The 12,481-nt window shown below is 47.2% G+C and overlaps 1 protein-coding gene across 1 annotated transcript; it reads right to left on the bottom strand.

The window, feature by feature from the left end:
* Positions 1–10,651: 10,651 nt before the first annotated feature.
* On the bottom strand, positions 10,652–11,950 carry LOC120684821. The gene is made up of 2 exons (XM_039966687.1): positions 11,744–11,950; positions 10,652–11,038 (listed from the first exon to the last, which is right to left on the bottom strand). Exons 1-2 carry the CDS (start codon positions 11,948–11,950, stop codon positions 10,652–10,654), a joined length of 594 nt encoding a protein of 197 aa, XP_039822621.1.
* Positions 11,951–12,481: the final 531 nt, after the last annotated feature.

Below are 12,481 nucleotides of genomic sequence, written 5' to 3'. Positions count from 1 at the left end.
TCCAGCTGCGCCAGTACCCCTACCGCCGATCAACCATGGCCGAGCTATTCCTACTCCTGAGAAGGTGCTACGTGCAAGACTCAACCGTGGCATGTGGGAGCTTTCTGTGCAGTGGCTCGGCCTACCGGCTGCCGACACCTCCTGGGAGCCTTTGGAGTCGTTCAATGAGTGCTATCCATCATTTCAGCTCGAGGACGAGCTGTTTCAAAAGGAGGGCGGAAGTGTTGTGGACTCTTTTGTGGGCCGCAAGTATGAGAGAAGGAGGAATAAAAACATGTGATTGTTCATGCATCTTAATTATAGGAAGTAATTTCATTAGAAGTTTGAGACTTTTTTAGGAGAATTGTAATCCTCCCGGCCTCTATATAAGGGGGTCGGCTTCATTAATAAAGCAAGCAGAATTAGAGTCCAATTCCCGGAGCCTCCAACGTGAGGGCGGGTTACCCTAATTCAGCTATCCCCCATATCATCTTTTGTGGTCTTTCAAATTAAATATGGACATACGAGATCAAAATAAATGAATCCAATTTATTTCTAGGATCCAGGCTCTGCTTTCTCTTTTCCACAAGCCCATGTGCCCTTCCCTCTCCCCAGCCTTCTACCACCATCAACAAACTGCTGACTAGTCACCAAAATTGAATCAATGGTAACCTCTGGGGCGGACCTCAGTGGAAGCCAGCCCTGCTTGCCCAAGAAAATTTTTCTGATGTCCCATCAGCAAGCGCCTCCCTAGGTATTCTCGGATCTTCAGATGAGATTTGGGCCCCGTTTAGTTGTTTTGTGCTACTCGCGCTACAAAAAGAATCTTTCATGTATGGAGTACTAAATGAATTTTATTTGCAAAACCTTTTCACAGATGGGTGTAACTTTGCGCGACGAGTCTAATAATGGTAATTAATCGATAGTTAGCTATAGTGATGCTACAATAACCATCTTCTAATCGTGCGGTCAAAGACCTCATTAGATTTGTTTCGCGAAGTTGCGTAGGGGTTGTGGAGTTAGTGTAGCGAAAATGGCCTCTCATGCCATACTTCAATATAATGTTTTGGCGATTGATGACACACACAACACTTGGACTAATATGATTATTAAGATGACCATTCTCAGGCTTTTAGGTTCAAGTGATGACAAAGAGAAGATAGGCGTAGCTAGGCCCGAAGGGCCGCCCCTACGGTGGTTCCGTTTCAAAGAATTGAAGAGACCATGAAGAAATCCAAGTCAAAGAAATCAAGACAGAGATACTTTAGTATCACCGATTAAACCGACGCTGAGAAAATCACATACGTCGGTGCTTTGACTTGGAGCACACCAGGAAGTTTAGTATCACCGGTTGAACCGACGTTAGGAAAGTTGAATACGTCGGTGCAATGGACCCAGAAGCTGAGGCAAGGTCTATACACCGGATGAACCGACGATTGGGTCTTGGTGAACGTCGGTGCAGTTGCCCAGAGAGTTGGTTTTTCAGAGTTCACAGGACAACTACACTCACCGGTTAAACCGACGCAGCATCGGTTGATTGCCCGTATATGTAACGGCTAGTTTTTGAGGCGGGCAGTTTAGTATCACCGGTTGAACCGACGATGGCTATTGGAGGTGCGTCGGATTAACCGGCGTTAAGTATTTTTCTGGCAGCTTTTCTCCAACGGCTATATTTGCTTGTGCTGCCTATATATACCCCCAAGGCCGGGTCATTTGTGAGTGCTGGAATTGCTGAAGCCTGCTACACTTGAAGAACACCTCCAACCACCTTAGAGCTTCATTGTACATCATATAGACTTAAGCACACTTGTGAGAGTGCTTAGTGCTTGATAAGGCTTAGTTCTTGAGAGAACTAGCTTGAGTGAAAGTCTTGCTGCGGTAAGCATCCTGTGTACTCGTCGTGTGACCCTCCGACTTGGTGTGGAGAGGCAACGACACTTTGTGCGGGGAAGGAGACCCCTCTTGGTGGGAAGCTTTGATAGTGAAGACGGTGACGTGGGTGACGCTTCGAGAGAGACGGTGGCGGTGGCCTTGTCTTGGTGACTTGAGGTCACTTAGCCTTTGCTTGCCGGGAGCCTTGGTGGCGAACGCAAGACGGTGATCAAGCGGAGAGACTCGGCATCACACTTATTCGTGTTGGACAAGTGGCCGTGGACGTAGGGAGGGACTTGGTGTCCTAACCGAACCACGTTAAATCGTGTGTCTTGGTGTCTTCACGGGAGTTTGCATATTCTCTCACTTACCTCTTTACTTACCGTATTATGTTTCCGCATTTACTCTATCTTGCGTACCTTTACTCTCCTAGTTAGTTTGATTAGGATTGGCTATAGGTTGCAAGTTTTTTAGGGGTAAGTAGAGAGTAGCATAGATAAACCTTAGTCATCACTAGTATGTGTAGGACGTGTTAGGTTTATCTCATGCAAATAGATTGAGCCCTAGGATAGAAAGCGATTAGCGACCCTATTCACCCCCTCCCCATCTAGAGTCGGACACCCCGGTGATCCTTACAGTTAGTTTTATAAACTGCATTTGTTTAGTACCTCTAATTATCGGTCAAAGTTTGTGCTACTTGTGTTACCGACAAAACCAAACAGGGCCGTGATCACTCGACTAAGTATTTGATTGGGGAATCGACATCTCAACTTCAAGACTGATCAAAGCGTCAGTAAATGAAAATGCAAAGTCCTTTAGTGATGTGCCGAGGGTGTCCATGGTGCATTCTATAATATAACCGGGTCCTTATTAGTCTTCCAATTTCAATCTGTTAGCATCTCGAGCAATAACCCCTACTTGAGGCCCTTACTTTTTTAAGTAGGGGCTCTCCCAACTTTTTGGGGCTCTAAAATTAAATCACAACTCTAGCAAGAGCTCCAATTTCTTGGCCCCTACTTTCCATAAGATACGCAAAATTGAGTTGGATCGGATGGTGGCAATAGGGTTAGTCACAACAAAGCTTAAGGAAGGGGTCTTGCTCTTTGAGGAATACAACACTGAGATAAACCAACGAGGAAGCTAGAACAAGTTTGGGTAGCTGTGTTTGGGGTTCCATATGAGATCAGATCCTTCCTCCCGTTATGGGCAGTACTTGGGGCTACTCAAAAGGTAGATATTACCTACCCGAGGAGGACATGTGTGGTGAGGCTTTTGGTGGCTATGCTAGATGCCAATGTTGTGCCAACTGATGCAGATATTGTAATGAACAGAAACATGTATAGGATCTTCTTCAAGGTGGACGAGATCGTAAGAGATGAGGAGGATTTTAACCCAGATGATGATGACCTTCTCAGGGAGGAGGAAGACCGTGTTGAGGATCACGATATGAAAGAAGCTGATGATTCTAGTGATGGAGGTGACAAGGCAGAGAGAGAAGTACATGAGCCTCACACTACAAATGACTCTCATGGGATGCCTTCTCACAAGCAGGCTGCACTAGAACAAGAAGCACTTGACATTTCGGATTGCCCAATTGTTTGAGGAGGCTAGCTTCAAGATTATGAACGAAACAGATGATGGCTCACCTAGTTCGATGGAAAGAGCACTTGAGGGCACTGTCACCGTGCCCGAGAGGGACACTACCACCATGGCAGAGATGGGCGTTGTCACCAAGGCTGTAGTGGGTGCTGCCTCAGAGACCGAGTTGGCTGTCACTGCGGGCTCTGTTATCGCGGGAGAGGTCGTCATGGCCGACATAGGCACTATCACCTCTACTGAGATAGCCACTGTCGCTGCAGGAGGGCAGCTCGAGTAGGAAGTGCTCGCTGCCCCACTGCCTACTGTTGGTGTCTCTTATGCTCAATCTGTATAGGTATTCTGCAAGCGCACAAAATCACCGGTGTAGCACTTCACCGTGGAGTATTCCAGGGTATCATGAAATCCTCAGGGAAGCACTATGGTAAAGTGTATCGTAAATTGTAGTGGCAACCTTTATTGAATCTATCGACCAACTAATTCAGCAGGGGTAAGCCAGATAACGTGTATGATAAATGGCCAGTCTATGACCGTTTGACACACATGAGATTCTATACCTTAGAGAGGTAGCAGCTGGGAGGACAACGAGCGAGAAAGGACTCCTGAAACACTTCTAAACTACTGAGCTAGCCTCACTAGAACCAATCTAAGCTTCTATCTTGATATCGGAACCAGGAGCTTACTTTGGCAGCCTAAGGAAGGGCTCAGACAAGGATGAGAAGGGAGCCCGACATCCATCGGCACTACTACTATGAAAACACCTGAACTTGGTGGACTACGAGGGACGGACAAGGCTGTCACCACTTGCCGCCAACCACTGCGGTACCGTGGGGTGGAACACACTTCCTAGCTAGTACTGAGTCAGACACCACGTCTACTCACAATACTAGGATTTCTCTTGAGGCCTTCAAGAAAAATCCCCCTCAACCTAGCGAACTAACTTGAGTTACACTAGTACGGGCGAGAAAACCTGTAAGACAAGCTCCAACAAGGCAAGAAGGATAACTTAAACTGAACTAGAGGTAAACTACTCCCGTAGACAAGTACTAGTACTTGGGAAGATAAATAACTTGCGGAAAGTAAGCTGACTCAAGTAAACAAAGAAGATTACTTATATTAAAATAGTCAAAGGAAAAGAGAGAATTGCTCCTTTGAGTGTGTGTTTATAGGTGAGGGAGAGGGTGCTATTTATAGGCTTCCAAGGTCGGTAGAAGGTCGGTAATTCAGGTAGCGCCCGGTGCACGCAACTGTAGAGGCAGTGCTTAACTTCCACGCGAAGCCGGGAGCCGAGAGGCAGCAAGGTGGGGCTGGACGGCCCATCCTGGGCCGGCCGGCCTAGGATTGTGCCACCTGGCCACCGACCTTCCGTGGACGGCTCCTGATCACTCCTGGATGTCGGTTGTTTGGGTGGTTTCCTCGGATTCTGATTTCATGGGCCGGGCGGCCTGGGGTAGGATGGGCGGCCTGCCTCCGGAGCCTCTCTACCCTCCATTTCGCCGACGTTGCAAATCAATAGTCCACATTGCCTCTGGAATGGGTAGTTTCCCTATCTGATGTTCTGGGCACTGGCATGTGGGTGTTTGGCTTGATCCTCGTGCCTTCCGGGTGCACTGACAGGATTTGAAATGTTCGCTTCATTTTGGAGCCTTATGAATGTGTCACATTGCTCCAGTAAAAATATTGGACCAATGTATGTGAAGGTGTTAGGCCGGTCGGCACGAAATGTGCCGGGCGGCCTGAATCTTCTCTGATTTCGACCATTTTTGGACAGCGGATTCCTGCACACACAACTCATACAAAACTTGTGGAACTTATTAGAATTAAACAAAATATGCATGGAACATGGTGCAAGAACTCAATTTATTCCCTTGAAGTTGACGGTCAAAATGTGGAATAATGGCCGTCAACACCCACGCAAGCTTAAACTTTTGCTCATCCTCGAGCAAAGCTTAATACTGAGGCTTGGGGGATCAGGAGTTGCGACAATGTTTGCCCTCTGCAGGTTCCCTGCGCACAGCATATTACTCTATCTGTATGTAGGTCGAGTAAGTTTGCTGATACCTATTTGTTCTGATTGATTGGGCTTATTTCACATTCCATCATTTGTCTTGAGCGGTTGGAGGACTGAACAACCTTCATCGGAATATTTTCATGTTTTCCTTGTTTAGGTTCATTCTTGGAATATTTCACAAGTATGCATAAATATGGTTAAGGTTCCCTGAAGGTGCTCTCAATCGCTCATGGTGTCTGATCCTCACCATGGTCGAAACTTGACCAACATCTTCCTATTCTAAGGCTGATATCTGCAGTTTTGGGTAGGAAGAGTGTGACATACCTTGACTACCTATATTGCTGAGCCGAAGAGTGGTTCGCAAGAGGTGGGTACTTGATCAAATTCCAATCTTATGGAATCACAAATGTTCAGGGGAGAGGGAGAAATGGACTCACAATTTTGGAAATATTTTTGGGTCATTTTATTTGAACTCCTCTTTTAAACTCTTTTTGCTAAGGATCATGGGTACTTCTTTTCACCATCTCTTCTCTCTTTCTTTTTTTTAAAGAAGATTACTCCATGTCCTTCCTGAATTGAATACTTTCAAAGGGAAATTTTGAAGAACTTTGACCCTTTTGCTGGAATGAATAGGCACACAGTGGAGATTTTGGGCTGGAGTTGTGGTGGAATTGTCTAGCGAAGGTGGATGACAATACCCGGAGTAGGTGATTGTCATACTAGACATTTTGAGGCTAGCAAAGAAATGGGTACGCAAAGGAGAAAGACCGGCAGATGACAAGTACCTTTCCTCAAGCGAACTCACCATTCGACAAAGCTCAAAGTAAATCAAGATAGCCTATGGTGGCCATATAAGATATGACATTATGGCTCTGGATGGGACATGTAAACCAATAGGAAACCTTTTACCATGTTTCAAATTTTATTCTGAGAATTTTCCTTACTAAGGTATACAATTTTAATTCCAATGTAGGCCGTCTCGAATCCCACAACAACTTAGACTTAGAAATCATGTTAACGCTCCCACGCAAACAGATTTAGCATGTGTCTATTATGTGCCAACTAGCTCTAGTACTAGATGAGTAAAATATTGTACACGGGGCACATGCAAAGCTCAAACAGAGTAACTATTCATTATTTACAAGATAAGAGCTTGCACGGATTTCCACACATTTATTCTAAGCATAGCAATTCCTTTTTTTAACTACTACTAACATCAAGGCAAAGTTGAACGGACAGGTATGATGACTTACCTGGGCATTGACGATCTCTACCCCAAGCTTCAACGAAGCCCAGGCTACTGGTCTGGATGTGGCGGGGGGTAGTACGCACCGTGGTGCCAATCATAGGACATGGAGGATAACATCCCCCAAACTCTCCTGTGTGAGGCTGGTGTGGTGATCAAGGTTGTGTTCTATCTCCTCCTGTCGTAACTCCATGGCATTGACTCGGGCAGTGAGGTCTGTCAGCCCCCGTGTGAGCGGGTTGTCGTACTCAAAATGTGCTGATGCGGACGGGCCGACCTGTGGGCCATGGGAAGCTCCCATGCCTGAGGGGTAGTAAAACCCCTGGTCATGACCATACCCCGTGTTACCCTCAGGCTGGTACGAGGTCTGGGTACCCTGGGTGTAATACCCATAGGCCTCCTCGTAACTCATATGTGCCGTGTCTGGGTGAGGTTGTGCTGAGGCATCTGGTGAGGGTGTAGCGTGTGATGGTCTGGCTTCCTGAGAAGCACGGGCCTGTCGTGAACCTCCTGGCTGGCGAGAAGTTCCTGCCTGGCGGGATGTGCCTGCCTGACGGGAAACTCCTGCTTGCCGTGATGTCCCACCCTCGGCCAACTGTGCGTCACACCGAGTTCTACCACGTGTCATAGGACCAGCTGTGTTGTGACGTGCTGGCTCCTTTTCCATCTGGAGGGTCAGACGTTTCACGGAGTAGAGCGAGAGTTTTGGGCATGGCAACTCGAACTCCTTCTCATACCCTGGATAGCACATGAACACCGAATTCTTGGGACCTTCACGCATCATGTGTGCATGAACAAAGTGGTCCAGACCGATGAAGGTTCGGTACTCATCCATCGTGGGCAGACATGTGACTTATGCATTCTCCAAAACACCGACATACCGCGCAATGCGGGTGATCAGTGAGGTTATGTCGATGGGAGATTTGGACATGATCATTTTTTGCCAGTGTGCGACCATGCCCATGACAGGTGAGTAGTGAATCTTCTATGCCATAGCGAACAGGCACATGAGCTCCGAAGAGCTACACAGCCTGAGGTCTACTCAAGAAAAGACTACCATAGCGAGGTACTTGACTAGAACTCTCAGAGTTGGATTATGGATAGAAACTATGCTGCTCTTACTACTCACTGGTTCATCTGAGATTTCGTTCCACTAAGCACTACGGTCATAATCAAGTTCATCTGCTAATGCATTAGCTTCTAAGGTACATTTCTTACTAAAGCCCAGTGCATTACTGAAGTCTCTAATTGGCATTTCAGAAACTCATTGAAAAAGCGGAAGTGGATTTTAGTTTCTTTTCCAACAGTTTCAACATGCAGCGTCGATAAAAATTCCATGGTGAGAAGGTGCAAACCTGGTTCGGTGATGTTGGAGCGCGACCATCCCGCAGCCATGAATGTGCGGTTCATGTCCTGGCGGAGTCCCGTCATCATGAGGAACTCTGTATCGAACCACTTGGCGTGGCCGTACGACTGCTTCTTTAGCAGTTCGACGGCATCCTGCTTGTAATGAGTCCGGACTACGATCTGGTCGACCGAAGTCAGAACTCTGATTTTGAGGCAGGGCCTCGGGATTGCTGGAGAGGCCGGGGCTTCCTCCTCTTCTTCCTAGGATCGTGACGGTCGGCAGACTAAGTCCACCGACATGTCATCCCGAGAGGCTAATGACGCTCGCGAACTCCGGGATCGGGATGACAAACCGAGCTTTTTCACCTTGTTCCGGATGTTCCCCCAGACCGACATGATTCCTGCAAAAGATTAGTGCAAAGAATATGCAGGAAAAAATAATCGGAGGGGTCAGTGGTTAGTCGTTCTTGTGGGGATTAATCCACCACAAACCGTTCTTCGTTCAGAGCTTCAATTTATTCAACGGGAAATATTTTTGTGGTTTTCATTTTTTTTTTCTGAGAGGGTTACTACTAATTTTATTTGATTAGTGCTGAACTAATCCCAGCACTACGACTATGTTTTAGTGGGGCCAGCACTTGAGTTAATTAGCTTAATTAACTCATATGAGCTTCATTAAGCAAGAAAACTAAGTGGGAGGAAGAGAGAAAGTGTGCTCAGGAGAGTGACCTACGTACTTAGAGCGACGGTGCAACGAATGACGACGGCGTGGTGGCCTTTTATAGAGGTGCGCAGGACCAGGGCCGGCCGGCCTGTAGGGCACCGGGCGGCACCTCCCGCGGCCGTCCTTCATCCACGTCGTTGCCTAGATCATAGACATGCAGGTATGAGTGCTCCAGTTGGTGACGATGGGACACGAGCGATGGAGGGATGCCGGGCCACCATGATGAGGCCGGCCGGCCTGTCTCCCCCTTGTGAAAGGTGTCGGCCTCCTCCCTTTGCTTCTGATTCACTCAAGGTCTCGGATTCCTACTGCCCCCTGACCAAATGAGGAGAGGTGGGGCTGGCCGGCCTACAATTCGGTCATTTTTTTGTATGCAAACTTCTATTGATGCAAAATTTAGAAAATAAAATGTTGATTTAGAAATTTAAACATGCCATGATTCGGAAAGGAAAACAATGCAAGAATTTAAAACTATCCAATATGCAAATGCAAGAATGGATACGTACCATGGTTCTCATGGCAATAGCTCGGATTTTAAGTCCGGAGTAGGACTCTCCATACCTTGGGTTTTGTTGTCGTCGCCGGATGGAGTTCTTGACAAAGACACTTTTCTCCACCATTCCTTCTTGGTGGCGGGTTTCGTTTTGATCGCTTTCGCCTCCGATTCCTCAAATTCTCTATGAAGGATTCTTCGTCTGGCATTCCTGGGAACATTGTTCGACCTTCGGTCTGAAGGCGAACTTCTCCGTCTGCCCATTGATGTTGAGTTGGATTTCTCCAGCTCCAACATCAATGTGTGAGTTTGCGGTACTCAAGAACAGCCTTCCCAAAATGAGAGGCGTCTTGGCGTCAACTTCCATGTCGAGGACGACAAAATCAACGGGAATAAAGAACTTTTGGATTTTTACTGGGACGTTCTCTGCCATTTCCACGGGGTAACAGACCGTTTGGTCTGCTAGCTGTAAGCACATGGCAGTAGGGGCAAGCTCATGATAATTTTGTTTATCGTAAACTACCTTAGGCATGACACTAACGCTTGCTCCCAGATCGCAAAGAGCGTGCAAAAAGTGTTGGCTCCCGATTGAACATGTGATCGTGGGACATTCTGGAACTTTCTTCTTCTCCAGGAGAGGATCGAGTATAGCTGTGCTACACTCCTCTGTGAGTTGCACGACCTTGGTGGTGGGCAGGTTTCTCTTGTTTCCAAGTATATCCTTGATGTACTTGGCATAGGTTGGGACCTGCATAGTGTCAAGAAGCGGTATATTGACATACAACTTCTTTATTACCTCGATGAACTTGCCGAATTGTTCGTCGGCCACCGGCTTCCTTATCCGTTCCGGAAACGGTAAGGCAGTAGTGTCATGAAACTCCCATGGAGTTCTAGGGGGTTCCACGGTTTCCTCCTAGGCAGCAGTTGTGTTGGATTCTTCGGCCTCCTCCTGATCTTCATCTCAAACAGATGTATTGCTGGCGGGTACGGCTTTTCGCCGAGATCCTGCATCTTTGGGATATGGTGGTTCCTACGTGGACTTACTTGTCTGCATAGTTACCGCACTAATATTTTCCTTAGGAGAAACTTCTGGTTGCCAGGGAGTTTTCCCGAGTTATTGTTAGGACAAGATGAGGCTAGTTGAGCTACCTGAGTTTCTATCATTTTATTGAAGCTCAACTGGTTTTTAATAACAGAGTTTTTGCCCTCTAGTTGTCCGGCCAAAGATTCTAAGATTTTATCATTGGCAAGAAACTTCTTACAAATGTTAGCATTAATCTGCTTCTAGCCATAAACTAGGTAATTTAAAGTAGGCTGAAAATTGTTATTAAAGTCCATACCTTGTTGTTGACCGAAGGGGAGGTTGGGCTTGGAATTCCAACCCTACTGAGGATGGAAGCCTGAATTATTAGAGTTGTTCGCTCCAACGAAATGTGCTTCCTCCTGGGTAATTGGGCAAGAGTTGCCTGTATGTCCAGTTTCTCCACAAGTCTCGCATGTCATGCGAGAATCCATAACCTGGTTGGCCTCCTGGTGCGGAGACTCCAGTCTCTTCATGAGAAGATCCATCTTGGCAGCAAGCATATCAACACTATCGATATGATGAATTCCCTTGCGGGGATGTTGCTGCCTTTCACCTTTCCAACTCTGGTTGGAAGTAATCTTCTCTACCAGCGCTTTCGCTGCGTTGACGCTAAGCGAAAGGAATGAGCCACCTGATGCTTCATCAATGTGGTACTGGGCTGGCATGTTCAGGCCATGGAAGAAACTCTGAATGATCAGCCACACTTCCATGCCATGGTGGGGACATGTTGCAATGTACTCCTTGTCGGTGTTTACCGCCAAGCCTACTCAGGGATACCCTTAGCAGTAAGGTTTGTAGGTAGGGATCGACTGCTCTGGAACTCGATGGTGCAAGGAACACAAACATTTAGACAGGTTCGGGCCGCGAGTTGCGTAATACCCTACGTCTTGTGTGGTGGTTTGTATTGCCTTAGGTGTTGACGATGTTTTGAGAGAGTCCCTGCCCGCCCTTATATATCTGGGGGGATAGGGTTACATGGAAAGTCCTAGACAAGTACAATTGGAGTCCTACTACAACATGATCGGGTAGTTTTCTTGTACTGCAGCTAGTCCTACTCCTATTCGGGTAGTTACAAGAGAGGTAAGATACATCCATGTGCTATCCTTTATTCTAGAACATTCTATGCCTGTGAGCAATCCCGCTGCCCCGGGTCTGACACTCCTGGAATCTCTCCCAAGCTTCCGGAATGGCTTCATCCGGCAGCTGCTGAAATCCAGAGATTTTGCTCCGGAGGGCATTGGTTTTGCCCACCGGGAAGTATTTTGTTAGGAATGCATTGGAGCAGGCATCCCATGTGGTGAAGTCTGCCTTGTTGGTGTAGAACCACATCTTTGCCTTGCCTAGCAAGGAGAATGAGAACAGCCGAAGACGGACATTATCCATCGTGGTACCTCTGGGTTGATAGTGCTGCTCACTTCCAGGAAATTCTGGAGGTGAGCGTTGGCATCTTCTGATGCATTCCCACAGAATGGACTCGCTTTAACCATGTTCACCAGTCCCGATTTGAGCTCAAAGCCATCATTGTCATGGTCATTATTCAGTCCAGTAATGATGTGGCTACTGGACGGGGCCGTGTACTGCCTGAGAGTCTTGGCCATGGGTGGTGCTGAGACGGATAAACAAGGGTTCCAAGTGGGTTTCTTCTGGGGTGGGACGACACGGCGTCTCACAATTCGCCCAATTCTCTGAGGATTTGGATTGAAGTTGGGTGAATTATAGTGGCAACCTTTACTGAATCTATCGACCAACTAATTCAGTAGGGGTAAGCCAGATAACGGGTATGATAAATGGCTAGTCTATGACCATTTGACACACAGGAGATTCTATACCTTAGAGAGGTAGCACCTGGGAGGACAACGAGCGAGAAAGGACTCCTGAAAAACTTCTAAACTACTGAGCTAGCCTCACTAGAACTAATCTAAGCTTCTATCTTGATGTCGGAACCAGTAGCTTACTTCGACGGCCTAAGAGAAGGCTCAGACAGGGATGAGAAGGGAGCCCGACGTCCTTCGGCACTATTGCTATGAAAACACCCGAACGTGGTGGACTACGAGGGACGGACAAGGCTGTCACCACTTGCCGCCTACCACTGCGGTACCGTGGGGTGGAACACCTTCCTAGCTAGTACT

This window comes from Panicum virgatum, chromosome 8N (genome assembly GCF_016808335.1).
Source record: "Panicum virgatum strain AP13 chromosome 8N, P.virgatum_v5, whole genome shotgun sequence".
Classification (NCBI taxonomy): domain Eukaryota; kingdom Viridiplantae; phylum Streptophyta; class Magnoliopsida; order Poales; family Poaceae; genus Panicum; species Panicum virgatum.
Note: the sequence above shows the minus strand (reverse complement) of the source record. Positions and strands in the feature narration are given on the sequence as shown.

What these genes read in the sequence shown, in the direction of transcription:
- LOC120684821 (XM_039966687.1), bottom strand. Translation starts at nt 11,950, where the DNA reads ATGGCCAAGACTCTCAGGCAGTACACGGCCCCGTCCAGTAGCCACATC. An exon ending in GCAGCACTATCAACCCAGAG is followed by an intron (nt 11,039 to 11,743) that starts GTACCACGATGG and finishes CTGATCATTCAG; the next exon opens with AGTTTCTTCCATGGCCTGAA.